The 22,770-nt window shown below is 40.8% G+C and overlaps 1 protein-coding gene across 1 annotated transcript; it reads left to right on the plus strand.

Moving 5' to 3' along the window:
- Window positions 1-382: 382 nt before the first annotated feature.
- LOC135507866 (thioredoxin-related transmembrane protein 1-like) lies at window positions 383-11,788 on the plus strand. Its single transcript, XM_064927590.1, has 8 exons — window positions 383-807; window positions 2,724-2,839; window positions 3,312-3,357; window positions 3,787-3,915; window positions 5,943-5,988; window positions 7,736-7,837; window positions 8,152-8,218; window positions 8,530-11,788. Exons 1-8 carry the CDS (start codon window positions 605-607, stop codon window positions 8,751-8,753), a joined length of 933 nt encoding a protein of 310 aa, XP_064783662.1. The 5' UTR covers window positions 383-604; the 3' UTR covers window positions 8,754-11,788.
- Window positions 11,789-22,770: the final 10,982 nt, after the last annotated feature.

Raw genomic sequence — 22,770 nt, forward strand, 5'->3', positions numbered from 1 at the left:
AACATATATAAATATCAAATTATCAAAGATGTGCCTACAGTATTTGTCAAAATGTGACTTGTCCATAGCATAATATATATATGTGGATTTTTTGTCTGTTGTTTTATGTAGAATGTTTTTATGTTGGCTTTTCTTGTTGTTATGTGTGACATATTTAATCAATAAGGTCTGAGGGGTTGTGTTATATGGCCAATATACCATGGCTATTGCTATTATAAACTGGTTGTCAATGTAATTAGAGCAGTAAAAATAAATGTTTTGTCATACCCGTGGTATAAGATCTGCTATACCACGGCTGTCAGCCAATCAGCATTCAGGGCTCGAACCACCCGGTTTATAAATTGGTTTGTACAATATTCGTGTAATGCAAAAAAATAAAAAGAAGAGGGTTGCCACTAGTTACCACAGCCACAAAGTCAAAATATCGTGAACAATTTGTAAAAAAAAATGTTAGGTTAGGGTTAGACAATGTTAGCAGTGTGGTTAAGGTTAGGATCAAATCTGATTTTAAGAAGATAAATTGTATAAATAGGCTGGGTTTAGCCATAATTATGACTTTGTGACTGTGGTAACTAGCAACGACCGACGAAGAGTTTACCTAAACATGGCGCCCTTGCTGGATTATAAAATCGGCGATTCTATGTTGTATTTTTTACCTTTGCGATCAAAATCGATTCTCCTAACATGTTCACTAATTTTGGTTATTTACTTGACGTCGCAGCCAGCTTTGGCCAAACCGAGTAGCCTCAAAGAGATCACTGACGGAAACTGGGAAGACATCTTGGCAGGAGAATGGATGATTGAATTGTAAGTACAGCTAGCAAGCATGCTAAGCTAACTGCTGAGCTAGTCATATAGCTACGTTGTTCGGCAATAGTCCCGTTTTTTGTAGTCTTGAATCGGCACGTGTTGATTTCCAAGCCACACCTAATCACCTAGTTCTGATCTTGATAAACTTTAGATAGCTACATTGTTGCATAGGCTTGCAGCTAGGAATCTAAATGAAATGCTTTCAAGTAACACACGATAATCAGGTCCAATGAGATGGAAAGCTAGCGTTTGGCTGCTGGATACTGAGTATTGTTGTTAGGCGTCTACATAGAATTAGCAGTGTTTCCACCACGATTTCTTTAAGCAGAGGTGGCAAACTTAGTGGGGGTGGGGGGCACCATACAAAAAAATGTAGACACCCTCTTGGCCACTGAGACAATTGCTGTTCTCAAGCTAATTTCCTGTAATTTTGTCATGGGGCAGAGCGAAATGTGCAGTTTTAAAGCCATTTTCTTGCATTTCTACACATTTTGCTATGGCTTATGCTGTGTTATGCTATCTGAGTGACTCAAACATTATAACAAAATCTATGGGGCCCCATGCCATGACATTTTTGGAATTTCCAACCGAGATTGCAGCACGGTCTGCATTTTTCATTGAGACCACACATTTGATTTTTACACTCCCAAAGATGAGATGTATACTACTTTAACTTGAAGCAGCAAATTCTGAGAGGAAATCTGAGATTGCTACATTTTTTTAAAAAACTTAAGTTAATGGTAGCTAATATAGCCATTGACTCTTGAAGAATATAACTTTAGTTCAATTGTCTAACGCCATTAAAATCCAAAATATATGCTTGTTTTACTTCATTGTTTGTAAAAAATACAATTGTAAACCAACACTGTATAGTTAGCACAGCTGAAAACTGTTGTGCAGATTTAAAGAAGCAATAAAACTGGCCTTTAGACTACTTGAGTATCTGGAGCATCAGCATTTGTGAGTTTGATTACAGTCTCAAAATGGCCAGAAACAAAAAACTTTCTTCTGAAACTCGTCAGTCTATTCTTGTTCTGAGAACTAAAGGCTATTCCATGCGAGAAATTGCCAAGAACCTGAAGATCTCTTACAACGCTGTGTACTACTCCCTTCTCAGAACAGCGCAAACTGTCTAACCAGAATAGAAAGAGTGGGAGGCCCCGGTACACATTAACAATGTCTACACTGTTTCTGATCAATTTGATGTTATTTTAATGGACAAAAAGTGCGTTTCCTTCAAAAACAAGGACATTTCTAAGTGAACCCACTACCATTCAAAGGTTTATGCTTTCATATCAGCCCAAAATAATCTTTCAAATTAAAAAGATATCCTTACTGTAGCAGTTTTGCACAGATTCATATGCTATGTGTGCCTCCAGTTGATGGACTACACTTCTTCACCAGTTACTTACACACAGGTGTTTGGAGCCCGCTAATTAGCACAGGTGGTCTTTCGTAAACAAGCACTGTAGCATGGAGATGTGTCCATGTGGGAACCCTATAAAGGTGTATATGAAGTAATTATTTCTTGCTAATATGAAAGATGAGTTTCGTATGTTTCCAAAACCGTACCGCAAGCGATGCATTTTAATGTTCATTACGAGCGTTGGGGCTCTTAACAAAACTCCCCAGCCAGAAGATCCTATCCTCCATGGGAGCTAAAGTGGTTAGCGTCAATGAATGGGGTAGGTTGTGTTGACCTAGCTAAGGTATTCTTCAGTGTCCATATGAAGAACTCTGATTTTAAAATCTTTTTACAATCATAGATATGGCTAATGTTGATCATTCATAATATGTTGACAACTGCTACCATTGAATCTTGGGTAGTTGTGTCAGCTTATTTTGTTTGAAAACTGTCTAGCTAATGTTATTGTTATGCCAATGTTTGGCCTCAATTCACTCTTCCCCGGCAGCTTTGCCCCCTGGTGTCCGGCGTGCCAGCAGCTCCAGCCCATGTGGAATGAGTTTGCCGACTGGGGGGAGGACATGGGTGTCAACATAGCGAAAGTGGATGTTACTGAACAGCCTGGTATGTATACTCTCCTTCCCTGGCTGACTGCCTGCCCGACCGTCTGCTTGTCAATTAAATCCCTTTTCAGGTTTCACAGAGCTCCGTGATTAAATTTCCCCTAGGTACAGATCTGCGATCAGCTCTCCATCCCCCAATCCTAACCTTAACTATTAGTAGGGAAAATGCTAAACTGACCCAAGATCACTGTCTATGGGTGACTGCACCCTACTCCTTACACAGATAAATTAGGCGGGGAGGGGTCAGAGAGCTTTGTATTAAGGCCCTGGCTGTTTCCCACAACACCCACTATGTTTTGTAGTGTAGAATGACATGCATTGTCTATCTAGCTATAGTCCATTATTACCAGGTTTTTGTGGACCTGTAATATTAGTCAAGAACAAGATGTTGGTATCATTCAGAGAAAGTCATATTATATATATTAAGTCCTATTCACTAACATTCTGCTCTCCTTCCCCCACCCGCACCTTAGGTTTGAGTGGACGATTCATTATCACTTCACTTCCGACCATCTACCAGTAAGTTTTCTCTCCGTTACGTGAAGTTACTGTATGTCTCATATCCTGTTCTTCTCACAGATGCATGCCAACTAACCACTGTAGACTGCACTCACCAGTAAATGTGATCATTTCAGTTTATAACCCTCACTGGAATGTGAGGCTGTTAGATAGCTTCAGACTTTGTCTGGGAAGACAAAATGTTAGTGTCTCTTTTTTTTTGCTACTGTTGTGATCCTACACCCAGTTTAGACACTAGCTTCCTATGTTGCTATAAAAAGGTAAATTATTTTCAATGGTAGAACTGTAAATATATAACCCTATAGCTTAGTGGTGCAATAGGCAAATAAACTACATCTGTCCTTATTGTGGTTAATGTCCCTATTGGCTTGTTAACCTATTTTCAATTGTGTGCTAGATTTCTATGATAACTGTGTGTGTGTGAATCAGCTGTAAGGATGGTGTGTTCAGGAGGTACCAAGGGGCTCGCACCAAAGATGACTTCCTAAGCTTTATTGATGAGAAGAAGTGGCAGGGCATTGAACCGGTTTCTTCCTGGTTTGGACCATCTTCCTTCATGTGAGTGGATGGTTTGATCGTCAGTCTCTTCTCCATACTGGGTCGTTCTGTGTGTAAACAAAATCCTTTTTGGATCTTTCTGAAATGTAATGAAAAGGTCAACTCGAGATGGGGATGGGCATGAGTAATCGAGAACTCAAGTACTCAAACTGACGTCAACTCAATCTTTAACCAGAGATTTAAAAAAATAACAATAAAAAATAAATAAAAAATCTAATACTTGTGTAACTATTTGGTTGAAAGTTTATCTTGGAGACCAAGTTAATTTGCTTTGACTCTAGTGTTCCATTTGTACATATGCATTTGAGGGACCAAAAAGTATATAAGCCAAGCATCAGAGTTATGTTCCCTAAATTCCCTTTCCCTCCGTGTCTCACGCCCTCCCTCTACTTCTGCGCCTACAGAGGTAAAAGCCTAGTTATAAAAACGTATCTAACTGACGAGATACACAAGCTACATTCCTTGCCAAATGATAGTTTTATCACAAATTCAAAATGGACTGGTTGGCTGAAGTAGTGATTTGTGTTCCAACAATGAGCTGCAGTTTTGGAATAATTGCGTCATTTTCTGCTTAGGCTATTTTCCGAATGTCACTAGTTACCACAGCCACAAAGTACAAATTGTCTCTATCGTGTAAAACCATTTTTGGTCTTAATATAAGGTTAGTCATAAGGCTAACGGTGTGGTTAGGTTTTAAAATCAGATTTTAAGAAGCAAAATTTTAGAAACAGGTAGGGGTTATGACTTTGAGGCTGTGATAACTAACTTTAGTGGCGACCCTACCTTGCGAACTGCTTGTGGCCTTTAGAATTGGTTTTGAACGACTTTATTTCAAAGGAGTGCCTTTTGGTTTGACAGCCTGTGCAGTTCAGCGCGAGATGACCGTTAGACCCGATGACGTGTTTCTGAGCATAGCTATCCGTCGCCTAGTGGTTAGAGCATTAGACTAGTAAGCGAAAGGTTGCAAGTTCGAATCGCCGAGCTGACAAGGTACAAATCTGTCGTTCTGCCCCTGAACAGGCAGTTAACCCACAGTTCCTAGGCCGTCATTGAAAATAAGAATTTGTTCTTAACTGACTTGCCTAGTAAAATAAAGGTCAAATTAAATAAAAAATGACCGCCTACAAGTGTGATTGGGGATTTCTATTGGAGAATCCGTTTCTGCCTATCTTAGTGTACTTGTTTTTTTTCCATCTTGTGCTCTTGGCGGTAGTGCAATTGATTCCTACTAGTTGCGAAGGGCTTTGGAAAAGTTCCCCTTTGAACCATTTTAATTTGTCCGCCTACACAGCGGACCGGACCACGAGAGCTGTGGCTAAACCAAGTGCACTAGCAAAGAGCTGCTGTTTTTATTACGTTAATGGTGCATAGGCTTAAAATTTTTTCCTAAGCCATGTTTAAAATAACAACAACAAAAAAATTGCTTTTTGACTGTGAAAGTGATCTTGACTCAGAGGTTGGTGACTGCTTTTAGAGGAAGGATGTTTCATACGTATTTATAGTTTCGGTCTGAAAGGTTTGTTGAGATATTTAAGGTTATAACATGAGTGACCTGTACCCAGTATGTGATATAGCGGTAGATGACTCTACATGGAAATGTATGGTAGCTATCTCATGAAGACAGCATCTTATTTTTACTCATTCTTAACCACAACTGTTCTTCTCGTCAGTGACACACACTACACTTCAGAACCACAGGAAATATCAAATACTACACTCCAACCTCCCCTGGTAGTTACTTGCCACTTAGTTTTAGGTTTAGACATGCAACCAACAGACCCAAATGGCACCCTACTCCCTATATAGTTCACTACGTTTGACCATAGCCCTGGTCAAAGTAGAGCACTATATAGGAAATGGGGTGCCATTTGGGATGCAAACCATGCTTATTTCTCCCTCTGTCAGCCACTGACACTTTAACCTGGTTAAAGTTTTGTTTTTAGCTGTTGATTATTTTAGCTGTTTGATTATTAGATTCTCATTAAAAAAAGTCTAAAAGGTATTTTATTCCTTTTCTTCCTCTGCAGGATGAACACAATGTCAGCTCTCTTCAAGTTGTCAATGTTCATTAGGGTGAGTCCTGCTGTTGCCTTCTCCCTGCGTGCTGTTAGAACCCATTTGTACCACACTTTGGAACAAGGCCTTCAGGGTTCTGTTCCGAAAGTATTCATAACACTTGACTTGTTCCACATTTTGATGTGTTACAGCCTGAATTCAAAATTTAATTCTCACCAATCTACACCTACTGCCCCATAATGACAAAGTGAAAACATGTATTTAGAAATGTTAACAAATGTATTGAAAATGAAATCTAGAAATATCTAATTTACATGTTAGAATAACCTTTGGCAGTGATTACAGCTCTGAGTGTTTCTAGTTAAATATCTTAAGAGCTTTGCACGCCTGGATTGTACAATATTTGTCAATTTGGTTGTTGATCATTGCTAGACAACCATTTTCATGTTGTGCCATAGATTTTCAAGCAGATTTAATTCAGAACTGTAACTCGGCCACATAAGAACATTCTCGGTCATATTGGTAAGCAACTTTAGTGTAGATTTGGCCTTGTGTTTTAGGTTATTGTCCTGTTGAAAGGTGAGTTCATCACCCAGTGTCTGGTGGAATACAGACTGAACCAGGCTATCCTCTTTGATTTTGCCTGTACCTAGATCCATTCTGTTTATTTTTTTTTATCCTGTAAAAACTCTCCAGTCCTTATCATTACAAGCATACTCATAACATGATGCAGCCACCACTGTGCTTAAATATGGAGAGTTGTACTCCATAATATGTTGTATTAGATTTGCCCCAAACATAACACTTAGTATTCATGACCAATTCAACTGCCTTTTTTTTTTTTTTTTTTCCCAGCATTATTTTTAGGGCCATGTTGCAAACCGGATGCATATTTTGGAATATTTGTATTCTGGGCAGGTTTTATTTCCACTCTGTTAATTAGGTTAGTATTTTGGAGTAGCTACAATGTTGTTGATCTATCCTCAGTTTTCTCCTATCACATCCATTAAACTCTGTAACTGTTTTTAAAGTCACCACATTGGCCCCATGTCATGAAATCCCTGAGCGGTTTCCTTCATCTCTGGCAACTGAGTTAAGGACGCCTGTATCTTTGTAGTGATGGGGTGTATTCATACTCTATCCAAAGTGTAATTAAAAACTTCACCATGCTCAAAGAATTATTCAGTGTGCACACAGTGATTCCATGCAACTTATGTGACTTGTTAAGCACATTCTTTTTACTCCTGAACTTATTTAGGATTGTCATAACAAAGGGGTTGAATACTTATTGACTAAAGACATTTCAGCTTTTCATTTCTATTTCATTTATACATATTTCTAAAAACATAATTCCACTTTGACATTAGTGGGTGTTGTGAATTTAATCCATTTGAATTGAGTTTGACACTTGAGCTATAGTCTGTATTTGTTCTCCCGGCTTGTCTAAAATGCAGTATTTTGAATTTCCACAGCCTGCGGGTTCTCTCTCCATCACCCTCATGTATAGGCTCTAGAAAATTCCACTGACATTATGGGGTATTGAGTAGGACAGTGACTAAAAATCTAAATTGAATCCATTTGACATATTGGCTATAACAACTAAATGTGGAAAAAGTTGGGGGGGTGTGAATACTTTCTGAAGGCACCCGTATAGGGAATAGCTGCCATTTGGGACAAATTTTCACATGATTTGTGAATAATTTTAGGAGACTGTTCTTCTTAAACATGGTCCGGGTGGTTTGACTTGCATTTGACTTACTTTAACTTACCTTTTTATTGCGTTCCTGTTGTCCTTTCCCTCCAGCGTTGCCATAACTACCTGACAGAGCAGTTGGGTATTCCAGTGTGGGGCTCGTACATCATCTTTGGACTGGCCACTCTCTTCTCTGGTCTAGCCCTGGGACTGGTTCGTTAAAGTCATACCCCTTGATATGTGATCCCTATATTCTGTCTTTGTTTGCTGGATTTTACTTGCACTTTGATTTGAATGTACTTATAATATAAGGTGTCCTGAAAGGCATCTGACAAAGTATTATTTAGTAGTATGTGCATACCCTCCATAGTGGGCCACCTATACATTTTTCCTACATTGCTCACATTTTGTATGACTTTGGATGTTATTGGAGGCAACGGGCGCAAAATAGATCATTATCTTACAGTAACATCAAGTCTGCTCACCTCTCTAACCTCACCAGCCTCCCTTCTGCATTCTCTTCTCAGATACTGGTGTTCATAGCTGATTTTGTCTTCCCATCACGACGATTTAACTCTCCAAACTACTACCAGAGTGAGTATGATATGACAGCGAATCCATGTTCATGCAAATGCAACTTTGCGAAGTTTGTTTGTGCCGACATTAAGCAAGAACTCTTAGAAGTTATAGAGGAAGAATACATGTAATCATTTATCATAAACATTTCTTTCGAGAACAGACATTTTCTTTTTTTTTTGTATCCTTCCTAAGTTGTGACCCAGTTTCAAAATTATGTGTGCATTCATGTTTTAATTTAGGAGCAATGGCATGGAGTATATAATGTAATATATTTTTTATTGTCATGTTCTGTTATTCACATTGCTTTTGTCACTTTCCTGTTCCAGAGAAACAGACGATGGAACAAGCCAGGCTTATTCAGCAGCTGGAGGAAGAGCAGGAGGCCGATGGAGAGGAGGATGATGAGGAGGACGATGAAGATGGAGAACAGGAGGTCGTCTGGAGGAGAGTGTCTCCAGTGGGCCGTCCCGAGGCCAGAGGGCCGGGTTACCCAGAGGAGGTCTTGCGAAAGAGGGTGGTTGGCAACCGTGAGGAGGAGGAGGACTCCTAGAGGGCTGGAGGGGAACTGCAGATGCCGTCTAACACCCGTGGGAGACGCGGCGGGGCTGGGGAAGCAGCCCGGTTCGGGGCCCGAGCTCATATTTATAAAGCGCCTCAGAATAAGAGTATTGATCTAGGATCAGTTTTGCCTTCTAGATCATAATAAATAAGATGACATGAGCAGGGGTAACTGATCCTAGATCACCACTCCTACTCTTTCATGCTTTATGAATATTAGACCTGGCAGCAGTAGAGTTTACAGCAGACCGCTTACAGAGAGCCCTAGCGACGCGACGTCGTACTTCCTGTATTCTCCCTCTGCTTCACCGGGAGTGCTCTGCTTTCACCACCAGCACTCCTGGACTGGAGGTGCTACTGTACACTCATAAGACTAGGGTTGTGTTCATTATCTATCTTTTGAAGAGAACAGACTGGAACAGGCAGGGTTTATCCAAATTTGTCCAATCTAAAATGCTAATTTTCCATTGCGTGCCCTAATGAACCAATTAAATTGGGTGTGGTTTAGGAATGGAGTGCAGTAGAAATGGCACATTTTTTGCCACTTTTATGCTATGCATTTCTTTAGTGTTTATTGAATCTCTTTGTGCGTTAATCCATGTTTTAACAAATTATATACAGCTTGTGTTTTGTGCATTTCATTGTATGATATATTCCATATAATCTAATATGTACTTGTTTTCTTTTCTCCTTTTTACTGTTTTTGTATCTCAGAAATCCCATAATTTATTTTCATCCAAGTCTTCCTTGACAGACTGTGCATCCACCCGCCGTGCTACTCCATAATGGTTTAGAATGGTTAAATATTGTGCAGAAGTACAGCTGGAACCTCTTTTCCACCTTCATAATGAGTGTAGTTGGCAAGCTTTTATACAGGAACTTGTGATCAAATATCTTCGGGGCAGGGACTCTCCGTTTCCATTTGGACTTTAATCAGCAATGGCACAAAGATGTTGACTTGAGTTACGATGCTCTGCTCTGGCTCTACAAGACTGGACGGTTTAATCTCTGCTGCCTGCCTGGTTTTTATTAAGTTTCACACCAATGTATGAAGGCTTGTGGTGCTAAACCTCCCTGGTGAATGTTGTTCATTATGGATTATTAAAGAGCAACTCAACGTAATAAGGAATTTATCCTTTAAAAAAACGGCTGGTGTTGCATCGGTATGAGTCAAACATTTTATTCTAATGTCAAAATTGACTATGAAGTGTAAATGGGATCATTTCGCTCCTGAAGTCAGTCTCGTCCATAACAGGTTTATGAGATGACTAGGAAAAAATGGTGTGTCATGGAATGAAGGGTTTTTTAAAATATTTTTTTATCCTGCCCCCAAGTAATCATCAATTTGGAGCACAATGCCATGGTAAATTTGGTTTGACTTTCGATATCTTTATGGGGCTAGTTAGAATTACTCAAGGTACATGGGACAATATTTTAAAATACCAATACTGCCAGATTTCAATTACTTAATGTCAATTTTTGAAATTGTAGAAATTAATATATATATATATATATATATATATAGAAAGCATTTGAGGCAACTAAAAGGTGTGCAATATGAAAATTATGTACCATTTACATGTCAAATTTTTCGTCCAGGTTTAGCCGGAGTAGGCCGTCATTGTAAATAAGAATTGGTTCTTAACTGACTTGTCTAGTTAAATAAAAGGGTACATTTAAAACAACTGAAAAGAAAAATAGCACCAACAATAGGATATACAAAGTCAAACCAATTTTGGGCCGGCTGAAGCAAGTTATCTAGAAGGGCGAGTAACTACTGTTTTGTCAGAGTGAAAGTACAAACACTTCCCTCATTCGAACACACACGAGACACCCACATCAAAACATGCCTCCATAACCCAGATGTTGTTCTCAGTTGCATTTACTGAATGATGAGAATTGAAACCGAGGCTAAATCAGGAAGTTCAGCTCCACTTTAATACTGAGTTCATAACCAACTAGAAAAGTGGTAATTAGCAGTTGGGAAGTCGTAAATACCAGTTGGATGCGTTCAAGTGTTTTGAACATGTTGAGAAACGCTGATTGGCTAATGGCCAACAAGCGGTGTCAACCATAAACAAAAAGTACAGCTGTCATGCTTGTGAACAAGTTGTAATGTTCGAAAAACAGATTTATTTACATAAATAGTGTTTTTTTTTGCGTTTAAGTGCTGAAATTGCATGTTATCGAGGTCATATTCTTAGTAGGTGACGTCAGAGGTCAGCATGTGGGAGAAGTCGGAGCTCAGGGATGATAGACAAGTTTCCCACTAGTAATTAGCAGTTGGAGAGGTGTTCAAGCGGATTTCTCCTAACAGGGCCATACTGGGGTGCGTTCACAACACCAACCTGTTACAAAGATATTGTGCTGTAAAATGTAAATAACCTTGTTTTGTCAATCTCCACTGTAAAGCTAATATCCACCCCTTTGTAAAGCTGGCAGTGGACTGTATTTTGGATTTGTATCTTATGTTGTGTTCACCTGTGTGTGATGTTCTTCCATATTAATCAGAACCGTTTATGATTATTGATTGGTAATGGGCTGTCATGTCAGTCAGCCATCAGACACAATGCATGCCCGTCGTTACAGCTACAATTATTAAGGGAGTTCTTTAATAGCATGGTCCCAGATCTGTTTGTGCTGCCTTGCCAACTCCTATGGTCACTCTGGCTCTTCTATTTTGGACAAACTATGGGTGTTTCTCAATACTACTGCACTCCTCACTCCCGTGCTCCTAGTGCAGTCTTTGAGGGCATTCTCTTGAGTGTGACATTTATTAGGACGAGAGTGTGGAAACGCATACATTTTACATTTGAGAAGCGCTGCACACTCCCGTGCTACTGCATTACCTTTTGACCGTTTACAGTAAATTGTGTCACCAACATGTCGGCTTGCTCATCTACAGTATGCTGGACTTTCCTGGATCACAACTACCCTTGATAACATGTAATATGTCAAAACATTTGTAGATCTGAACATCAGATTTAGTTTAATATTGCATTATTGTCAGTAAAGCAATTGAGACTGTTTTGTGTTTTGTATTATTTAGCTCCATAGACATTTGGAAGTAAAGACCAACAAAATCCAACTTATCACATGGCATGTGCATGGGCTCCATGATGAGGAGAGAAAAAAAAGCATATGGTTCTCAAACACTTAAAAGAGATTGTCAGAAGTTTTATTGCAAGAGTTAAATTTAATTTAAAGAGCTGGGTTGGAGAGGCCGATGCTGCCGCCCACTGTCGTAACAGCAGCGGTGTAAGTGCAGGTATAGGGTGCCCCTTGGCAGAAAAGACGGAACTAGACAGCATTGCGCATGGTGATCCTAGCCACCTTGCTTCTACATCTGCATTGCTTGCTGTTTGGCGCTTTATAGGCTGTGTTTCTGTATAGCACTTTGAGACATCGGCGGTTGTGAAAAAGGGCTTTATAAATACATTTGATTGAATCATTTGTGCCAGGTGTGATATCCATCCTAAACAGCTCGGGCTAATGGTCCTATCGACCCAGTAAGACCAGCAGGCTAGTCTCTTTTTATTGGTATGTAACTGTTATGAGTGTTGTATTGTCAATTTGTTTTCTACTGTATTTAAATGCCATTTTAAACGTGTACATGATACTGCAACAAAATGTCCCCATGGGGACAAAGTCAGTAAGTGAGATATGTAGTCATCCTGATGAATAAGAATACAGAATTGTCCCTTATATCTCAGCACATGGACCAAGAAGGTCGTTTTCTTATGTTGAATTGTACCTTACATGGATTTCATTGTATATTCATCCCACCAAGGGCAAAATTAGGTGTTTTTAGATTATTTTAGCAGGTGACCTAAATTATACACTGATCAAAAATATAAATGCAACAATTCAAAGATTTTACAGAGTTACAGTTCATTAAGGAAGTGAGCCAATTGAAATAAATTAATTCGGCCCTGATCTATGGGTTTTCAAATGACTGGGAATACAGATAGGTATCTGTTGATCACAGATACACCATCAAAGTATGTGAACACCTGCTCATTGAACATCTCATTCCAAAATCATGGGCATTAATATGGAATTGGTCCCCCCTTTGCTGCTATAACAGTCTCCACTCTTCTGGGAATGCTTTCCGCTAGATGTTGGGACATTTCATTCTGAGGGGACTTGCTTACATTCAGCCACAAGAGCATTGGTGAGGTGGGGCACTGATGTTGGGCGATTACGCCTAGCTCGCAGTCGGTGTTCCAATTCATACCAAAGGTGTTCGATGGGGTTGAGGTCAGGGCTCTGTGAAGGCCTGTCAAGTTCTTCCACACTGATCTTGATAAATTATTTCTGTTTGGACCTCACTTTGTGCACGGGGGCATTATCATGCTGAAACAGGAAAAGGCCTTCCCCAAACTGTTGCCACAAAGTTGGAAGCACAGAATCGTCTAGAATGTCATTGTATGCTCTAGCGTTGAGATTTCCCTTCACTGGATCTAAGGGGCCTTGCCCGAACCATGAAAACGGCACCAGACCATTAGTACTCCTCCACCAAACTCTACAGTTGGCGTTATGCATTCGGATAGGTGTTCGCCTGGCATCCGCCAAACCCAGATTTGTTCTTCGGACTGCCAGATGCTGAAGCATGATTCATCACTCCAGAGAACCCTTTTCCACTGCTCCAGAGTCCAATGGCGGTGAGCTTTACACCATTCAGGCTGTTGCTTGGCATTGCGCATGGAGATTTAAGACTTGTGTGCTGCTGCTCGGCCATGGAAACCGATTTCATGAAGCTCCCGAGGAACAGTTCTTGTGCTAAAGTGGCTTCCAGAGACAGTTTGGAACTCGGTGGTGAGTATTACAACCGAGGACATGCGTTTTTTACGCGCTCCAGCACTCAGCGGTCCCGTTCTGTGAGCTTGTGTGGCCTAACACTTCATGGCTGAGCCGTTGTTGCTCCTAGATGTTTCCACTTCACAATCACAGCACTTACAGTTGACCGGAGCAGCTTTAGCAGGGCAGAAATTTGACGAACTGATCTGTTAGAAAGGTGGCATCCTATGATGGTGCCATGTTGAAAGTCACTGAGCTCTTCAGTAAGTTAATACTATGGAGATTGCATGGCTGTGTGCTCAAGTTTATACACCTGTCAGCAACGGGTGTGTCTGAAATTGCCGAATCCACTCATTTGAAGGGGTATCCACATACTTTTGTATATATAGTGTATACCAAATAACAAATATACCAAAAAACTATTGAGGGCAAATAAATCAGATTTGACCATTCAGACACTAGCTAAGTGACATGGCCAGGAATCAGATTTGTATCGGACTTCAAACCAACTATGAAGGTGGCTTGAAATGTGGCTTGAAATATCTGATTCCATGTGCTTTTTTACTGTTTTCTATAAATAAAGAATCAACTAATGTTTGAATCCAACTTTTCTTGTCACTCCAGTACCTTGACGGAAATCTATATTTATTAGCTGACTCACAATCGGTAAAATACTGTGAAGTTTTACAATGATGTCTAGAAGTTCCATTTTTAGCATTTACTCTCGTTTTCAGCCCAAGCTTTTAGTACATACATTTTTTTTTGTGACAGGAATTGAGCTTGTAAAACCAATATTGTCCAGTGGGTGGCAGTCTTTCACTTATTTTCCACTGCGGAAAATCAACATTTTCAAATGTGCTATCATGGGAGCAATTTTATTTTTCTCTCTCCTCCATCTTCTCTCGCCTCCTTTGGAAAAAGGTCAAAGGTAATCGAGGAGAAGCAGCAAGGAAAGTGAACCTGGACGAAAATGCGCTTGTATGCAATGAGAAGCTCCTTCTTTACTTACACATCATCAGGCAAGTTACGTTTACTGGATGTATCCAGAAATAAATGTGAAAAGTGATTAAAAAAATAAATAATACTTTTGTTGTGCAAGATGTTTTATATACTGAACTTAGATATAAATGCGACATGCAACAATTTCAAAGATTTTACTGAGTTGCAGTTCATATATGGAAATCAGTCAATTGAAATAAATCATTAGGCCCTAACCTATGGATTTCACATGACTGGGCAGTGGTGCAGCCATGGGTGGGCCTCCCTCAAAACTTGAGACACCTGGGGCGTTGTGTTGTGTGATAAAACTGCACATTTGAAAGTGGCCTTTTATTGCCCCCAACACAAGGTGCACCTGTGTAATGATCATGCTGTTTAATCAGCTTCTTGTTATGCCACGCCTGTCAGGTGGATAGATTATTTTGGCAAAGGAGAAATGCTCACTAACAGGGATATAAACAAATTTGTGCACAACATTTGAGAGAAATCAGCTTTTTGTACAGATGGAAAATGTCTGTTCATGAAACCTGGGACCAACACTTTACATGTTGAAAGGAGGCTATTGAGGAGGGAACCTTCTATTTGCCTACTAATGCATTGACACACTCCTCGTCCAGTCTACCACTTATCGATTTCACGGTCATGGAGTAGAGAGGAAAGAGGATGGACTTTTGCACAAATGAGAAAAAGACAATGACTGGGGAGTATGCTCTGCTCTGGAGGATTCCTGGTATGCGCTCTGGAGGATTCCATCGTGATACACGCACTGTATCACACACACCATGTGTATACAATATATATATATATATATAAAAGTGTCTCTGTCCATCCCGCTTATTGGCTGTAAAGAGAGTGAGTGAGTTTAGTGCTGTCATGTCACAGTAGATGTGTAGTGCTGAGTTGCAGTGTGGTGTTGGGTCACTCCTTAATCACACAGCACTACACTCAGGCAGAAGAAGGGCACACACACACACACACACACACACACACACACACACACACACACACACACACACACACACATACACACACATAAACATCTATCTTTGCACCTCTCTATGGTTCAGTCAACCAGTGAGAGAGGCAGGATCATATAGCTTCAAGTCAAATTTTATTGGTCACATATTTAGCAGAAGTGATTGCGGGTGTAGTGAAATGCTTGTCATATGGTTGTTTTTCAGCTGGATGTTTGTGGTTTGAGGCAGCAAACCCCTTCTGGTCCCTGGACCAGGGGCTTCAAGTCAAACAGGCAGGCCTCAACAGAAAAATACCCCTCTTTCCCACAAATTACTGAAAGGCACAATAAGCCAATATCAAATTATTTCTGGGTAACAGTTAAGTACCTTTCTGTGATTGTTTTCAATTAAAATGGTCAAAAAAGAAACTGAAATAGTTTCTTGGAAAGAGCAATTTCTCAAGCATTAATTTTGCTAGGACTTGTCTGGGAGTGGTCTGAGTTGGGAGGAGGAAAACTGAAAACTAGCTGTTATTGGCAGAGGTTCTGGAACTCTTTCTTATTTGTCTATTGTCTATTTACCAAAACTCCATCCCATCAAAACAGGCTGAAATGTCAAGCAGTCTTTTCAAACAGTTCTTATACTAAAAGCACATTATCGCAATTTGCACAATTTCACAGTATTCCAAACTCATAGTGTGGAAATACATAGAAATACAGGGAAATCACATTTTGACTGCACTGGGGCTTTAAATAGATGTGTGCTGTGCTGTATGGATGTAAAGCAATTCAAATGAACTCCCAGAGTTATCCCATCCCATGCTTGTTGGGTAGTACAGAATCAGATTCACAGGAAAAAACACAGTTGCTGAAATAAACAATGAAATGGTTTATTAAGTTCATGTGTTGAATTCTGAAACGCAGCCCAGAAAGGAACGTATCCCAGTGTGGGAAAAGCTGTTTTCTTTAGTGGTCTATTGCACCCAGCACCACTGAGGTGGAAACCGTGACTCAGGTTAGGGTTAGGGTGCTCCTCTCCCTCCCTACCCATGCAGGGTGATTTTAGGGAGGTCCTCCTCCACACCCCAGGATAGGGACGCGCAGTTAATCTAGGAACAAGATGGGCTACCTACCCCTTCCCCTTGGCTCTAAACCTCATCCAGCAACACGATCATTGTGTACTGTAATAACATTGTGCTTTCAGGGGGGTTCCATAGAGGGAGGATGAAAGCCATACACAGAGCCCCAGGCTTCATGTGGTACAGGCCATAGGAGCTATGGTTCCCCATTACAGCTCGCCTCCCTTTTTCCTGCTACACTTACTTTGTTTTTAAAGAACTGGATGACATCAGTATATAGGGTGTATTTTATGCTTATTACATCTGCCTGTGTGTGTGTGCGCCGGTGCACGCCACGGGCAACTAGGCATCACTTGTTCTTGTAGTCTGGACTGGTGTTTCCCTTCAGTGTCTGTTTTTCGGCTTATGCCTTTAGTATAAAATGCCTCAAAACCCATGACTGTTACTGAGTGTGTGTTTGCCATATGTTGAGAAAGGGGCTCTGCTAACAGGTCTTCTCTCTACCGTTGTGCGCAGTAAAAATCCAGAGAATTTTTAGGGAGAAACCCATCCATGTGTCTGTCTCTCTGTGTGTACACACTGGACAACAATAGCAGCACGGGCTGCCGTAAGTATAAGCACTGCACTGCTTCCAAAATGCCACTCTTTATTCCGCCACTGTGGGCAGTTTACCTTGCACTCTCAGCACGATCAAATATAAATATCACTGTCATGTCTACCTCTGAAAAGCCTCCCGGTGAAGCAATAAAAACAATCAAGCATCCCAGAAAAGTGCTAAAAATAGCCCTATGTAGCCCAAGAAATAAGGTTCATGAAATCGATAACTTGCTAGTAACAGATAGCCAGTATATGAATGTTGGTTGCTGGATCGATCGTTGCTGGATCGAAACCCTGAGCTGACAAGGTAAAAATCTGTCGTTCTGCCCGCTGAGCAAGGCAGTTAAACTGCTGTTCCCCCGGGCGCCGTGGATGTCGATCAAGGCATCCCTCCACACCTCTCTGATTCAGAGGGGTTACGTGTGGAAGAAACATTTCTGTTGAATGCATTCAACTGTACAATGCATCTCACCCAAAGCCTATTATTGTGGGAAGTTTCTATAGACCACCAAGTGCTAACAGTCAGTATCTGGATAATATGTGTGAAACGCTTGATAATGTATGTGATAGAACAGAGAGGAATATTTTCTGTGTGACCAAAAAAATTGATTGGCTTTCATCAAGCTGTCACACTCAAGAAAAAGCTTCAAACTGCAACTAGTGCCTGCAACCTGGTGGAGGTTATCAGTCAACCTACCAGGGTATATACAAAATCACTCACATGTATGGATCACATTTTTACTAATGCTGCAGAAATGTTGCTCTAAAGCAGTATCCACATCCATTGGATGTAGTGATCATAAGATACATGTACATAGTAGCCATATGTAACTGGCAGTTAGACTTACAGGTTATGTCATTGTCTTTTGTTTGAATTGTTTACGTGTCCGCTGTGCGGGGGAAATGATAAGCCAAGCGGAACTACGTAGCTAATACTGTTGTAGCGGGGATCCTTATTGTAGCAAGAGGGAAGGCAATCCCGCGCTGTGTTAGCTAAGTGTTCATGGGTGTAGTTCATAAAGGCTGAAGCGTAAAGCGTGTATGTTAGGATGAAGTGTGAATTCATGCCAGGAATAATACATGTGAAGTTTGATTTCCTCCCTTCTGTAATAAGCAGCCAATGAGGTATTTTTCCTTTATTTGTGTGTTTAATCTGATACTGTTATAATGCCGGTTAAACTGTTATGTATGCACTTCAGAGTTATAACAAGCTAATAAGTCACTCGTAAGATAAGGAGGTTGTAAGAGTGTGCTTAACCGTATTTTTCATTTACTTTATAGTTCTCACGCAAGGTGATAATTCTGACTAAAACTACAGAATAAAGCCACCAGTTAAAATCAAGGAACGGTTGTGCTCGTGGTTACTGAAGGGAGCTACACTATATCTAAGAAAACCAACATTTCAAAAGCCTGGCCAAATATAGTGTACCTGAGGTCATGTTAGAGGTTTTGTAGTGATCCCTATGTTGAAGATGTAAAGAAGAAGAATTTGCTGGTCTGTGGTGTGTAACGAGAAGCAACCAGACACTTCACTTGAATCATTCATGAAATTGCTTATTTTAATTACTAATAAGCATGAGCCCCTTGAATAAAATTACTAAAAATGGTTAAATCCCCATGGATGGACGAGTAATTGAAAAATTGTATGGTTGAGTGTGACAAGGGCAAAAGGAATGACAAATGCAGTATGTCTGGCTGCACAGCTGATTGGCAAATGTACTGTAAATTGAGAAATCATGTGGCTAAACTTTGACAAAAAGAAGAAGAAACTGTACTGAAACAAAGATAAATTATATAAAGGATGATAGTACACTTTGGTGCACCTTACATAACATTTTGGGCAAAAGGTGAACTCAGCTCCTTCATTGAATCAGATGGCTCATTCATCAAAACCCAGTAATTGGCAAGATTAGCAAACATAGTCATGACATCACATGCCAACAACAAACTCTGAACCGACACATCTATACATAACTGACCAAATTATGAAAGACAAGCATTGTAATTTAGAATTCTGTGACGTGTGGAAGAGTTAAAATGTTTTGTTGTCTATCAACAATGACAAAGCCTATGGGAAAGTGTGTGCCCTCAGGCCTGAAGGGAACCAAAACTCATTCTGCTTCCCAATAATAGCAAAGCACCCTTTATTGGTTCAAACAGTCGAGCAATCAGCCTGCTACCAACCCTTCGTAACTTTTGTAAAAAAAAATTGTGTTTCACCAGATACAATGCTATTTCACAGTAAACAAATGAACTTTTAGAACACTTATAGGGAGGGGCACTCAACTTGCACAAATGACTGATGATTGGTTGAAGGAAATTGATTATAAGACTTCAGTGCAGCTTTTGAAATGCTGATGACACGTGTGTGGCTTTACATCCTCTACTATATCGTGGATCGAGAGTTTCCTGTTTAAAAGAAAACAGAGAGTGTTCTTTAATGGAAGGCTCTAGAACATAATCTAGGTGGAGTCGGGCATACTCCAGGGCAGCTGTCTAAGCCCCTTACTTTTTCAATTTTTACAAGTTATGAGCTAGTCCTAAATATTTAAAAAACTAAACCGAATAATGGGGAATTGAGCAAGTTGAGGAAACTAAACTGCTTGTGTAAACCTGTATTGTAAACTGTCATGGTCAAAACATATTGATGAAATGGAAGCTAATGTAACGAAGACACAGGGAGTCAGGAAGCAGGTGCAGATGAGTTTAATAATAAAGAACATGGCAATTTACAAAACAAGCAATGCGTCTGGACATGAAAACATAACCAATGATGACTGAGGTTGGTGAGGGCTATATGAAGTGAGCGTAATCAGGATGGTGATGAAGTCCAGGTGTGCTTAACGATGGGGAGCAGGTGTGCGCAATGATCATTGCCAGGTGTGTGCAATGTGGGTTGACAGGACCGGTGGTTAGTAGACAGGCGACATCGAGCACCGGAGGGATGGAGTAGGAGTAAGCGTGGCAGCTAAGCTGGAGAGAGATCTGTCCATAATAAAGCGTTGCTCTGCTTTCTTGACATGGCTATCGACAAAACAAGTCTTACAGGCCCTAGTTTTATCACACCTGGACTACTGCCCAGTCATATGGTCAAGTGCCACAAAGAGGGACATAGGCGAATTACAGTTGGCCCAGAACAGAGTAGCACGGCTGGCCCTTAAATGTACACGGAGTGCTAACATCAATAACCTGCATGTGAATACACAAAGCTGCCGGCCCAGATGGCATCCCTGGCCACGTCCTCAGAGTGTGAGCTGAACAGCTGGCAGGCGTCTTGTCTGACATCTTCAACCTATCCCTGTCCCAGGCTGTAGTCCCCAGCTGCTTTAAGGAGACCACCATCATGCCAGTGCCCAAGAAAAACAAGGTGACATGTTCAAATGACTATCGCCCAGTCGCGCTCACCTCAGTCCTCCTGAAGTGCTTTGAGAGGCTGGTCATGTCCCAAATCAATTAAAACATGCCAGGCACCTTGGACCCACTCTAATTTGCCTACCGCTTCAACAGATCCATGGAAGATGCCATTTCCATCACTATTCACACGGCCGTAACCCATCTGGACAAGAGGAACACCTACAGTGGAGAGAACAAGTATTTGATACACTGCCGAATTTGCAGGTTTTCCATCTTACAAAGCATGTAGAGGTCTGTAATTTTTATCATAGGTACACTTCAACTGTGAGAGACGGAATCTAAAACAAAAATCCAGACAGTCACATTGTATGATTTTTAAGTAATTAATTCGCATTTTATTGCATGACATAAGTATTTGATACATCAGAAAAGCATAACTTAATATTTGGTACAGAAACCTTTGTTTGCAATTACAGAGATTAAAGGTTTTCTGTAGTTCTTGACCAGGTTTGCACACACTGCAGCAGGGATTTTGGCCCACTCCTCCATACAGACCTTCTCCAGATCCTTCAGGTTTCGAGGCTGTCACTGGGCAATACGGAATTTCAGCTCCCTCAAAAGATTTTCTATTGGGTTCAGGTCTGGAGACTGGCTAGTTCAAGTCTGGAGACTGGCTAGGCCACTCCAGGACCTTGAGATGCTTCTTATGGAGCCACTCCTTAGTTGCCCTGGCTGTGTGTTTCGGGTCATTGTCATGCTGGAAGACCCAGCCACGACCCATCTTCAATGCTCTTACTGAGGGAAGGAGGTTGTTGGCCAAGATCTCGCGATACATGGCCCCATCCATCCTCCCCTCAATACGGTGCAGTCGTCCTGTCCCCTTTGCAAAAAAGCATCCCAAAGAATGATGTTTCCGCCTCCATGCTTCACAGTTGGGATGTTGTTCTTAGGGTTGTACTCATCCTTCTTCTTCCTCCAAACACGGCGAGTGGAGTTTAGACCAAAAAGCTCTATTTTTGTCTCATCAGACCACATGACCTTCTCCCATTCCTCCTCTGGATCATCCAGATGGTCATTGGCAAACTTCAGACGGGCCTGGACATGCGCTGGCTTGAGCAGGGGGACCTTGCGTGCGCTGCAGGATTTTAATCTATGACAGTGTAGTGTGTTACTAATGGTTCTCTTTGAGACTGTGGTCCCAGCTCTCTTCAGGTCATTGGCCAGGTCCTGCCGTGTAGTTCTGGGCTGATTCCTCACCTTCCTCATGATCATTGGTGCCCCACGAGGTGATTGACTGTCATCTTGAACTTCTTCCATTTTCTAATAATTGCGCCAACAGTTGTTGCCTTCTCACCAAGCTGCTTGCCTATTGTCCTGTAGCCCATCCCAGCCTTGTGCAGGTCTACAATTTTATCCCTGATGTCCTTACACAGCTCTCTGGTCTTGGCCATTGTGGAGAGGTTGGAGTCTGTTTGATTGAGTGTGTGTCAGGTGTCTTTTATACCGGTAACGAGTTCAAACAGGTGCAGTTAATACAGGTAATCAGTGGAGACCTGGAGGGCTTCTTAATGAAAAACTAACATGTCTGTAAGAGCCAGAATTCTTACTGGTTGGTAGGTGATCAAATACTTATGTCATGCAATAAAATGCAAATAAATTACTTAAAAATCATACAATGTGATTTTCTGGATTTTTGTTTTAGATTCCGTCTCTCACAGTTGAAGTGTACGTATGATAAAAATTACAGACCTCTACATGCTTTGCATGCTCTACATGCAATCTCAGAGCCCTGCGTCTGGGAACCACCTTCTGCAACTGGATCCTGGACTTCCTGACGGGCAGACCGCAGGCTGTGAGGATTGGCAACAACACCTCTTCCACACTGACTCTAAAAATGGGGATCGGCCCCTTTTTTACCAATTTTCGCCTAAAATGACATACCCAAAACTAACTGCCTTTAGCCATGAAGCAAGGATATGCATATTCTTGGTACCATTTGAGAGGAAACACTTTGAAGTTTGTGGAAAGATGAAAGGAATGTGGGAGAATATAACACATAAGATCTGGTAAAGGTAATACAAAGAAATTGTTTTTGTAAAATAAATTGTAGCATCATCATTTGAAATGGAAGAGAAAGGCCATAATGTAATATTCAAGCCCAAGTGCAATTTGGATTTTGGCATATGTGCAACGTTTCAAACTGATGATCCATTGAATTTCTGTTA

Source organism: Oncorhynchus masou, chromosome 21, assembly GCF_036934945.1.
Source record: "Oncorhynchus masou masou isolate Uvic2021 chromosome 21, UVic_Omas_1.1, whole genome shotgun sequence".
NCBI classification, from domain to species: Eukaryota; Metazoa; Chordata; class Actinopteri; order Salmoniformes; family Salmonidae; genus Oncorhynchus; species Oncorhynchus masou.

Coding starts and splice junctions, on each gene's coding strand:
- LOC135507866 (XM_064927590.1), top strand. CDS start 605: ATGGCGCCCTTGCTGGATTATAAAATCGGCGATTCTATGTTGTATTTT. Junction 3,916..5,942: donor TTTGGACCATCTTCCTTCAT/GTGAGTGGATGG, acceptor CTTCCTCTGCAG/GATGAACACAATGTCAGCTC. Junction 5,989..7,735: donor AGTTGTCAATGTTCATTAGG/GTGAGTCCTGCT, acceptor CTTTCCCTCCAG/CGTTGCCATAACTACCTGAC.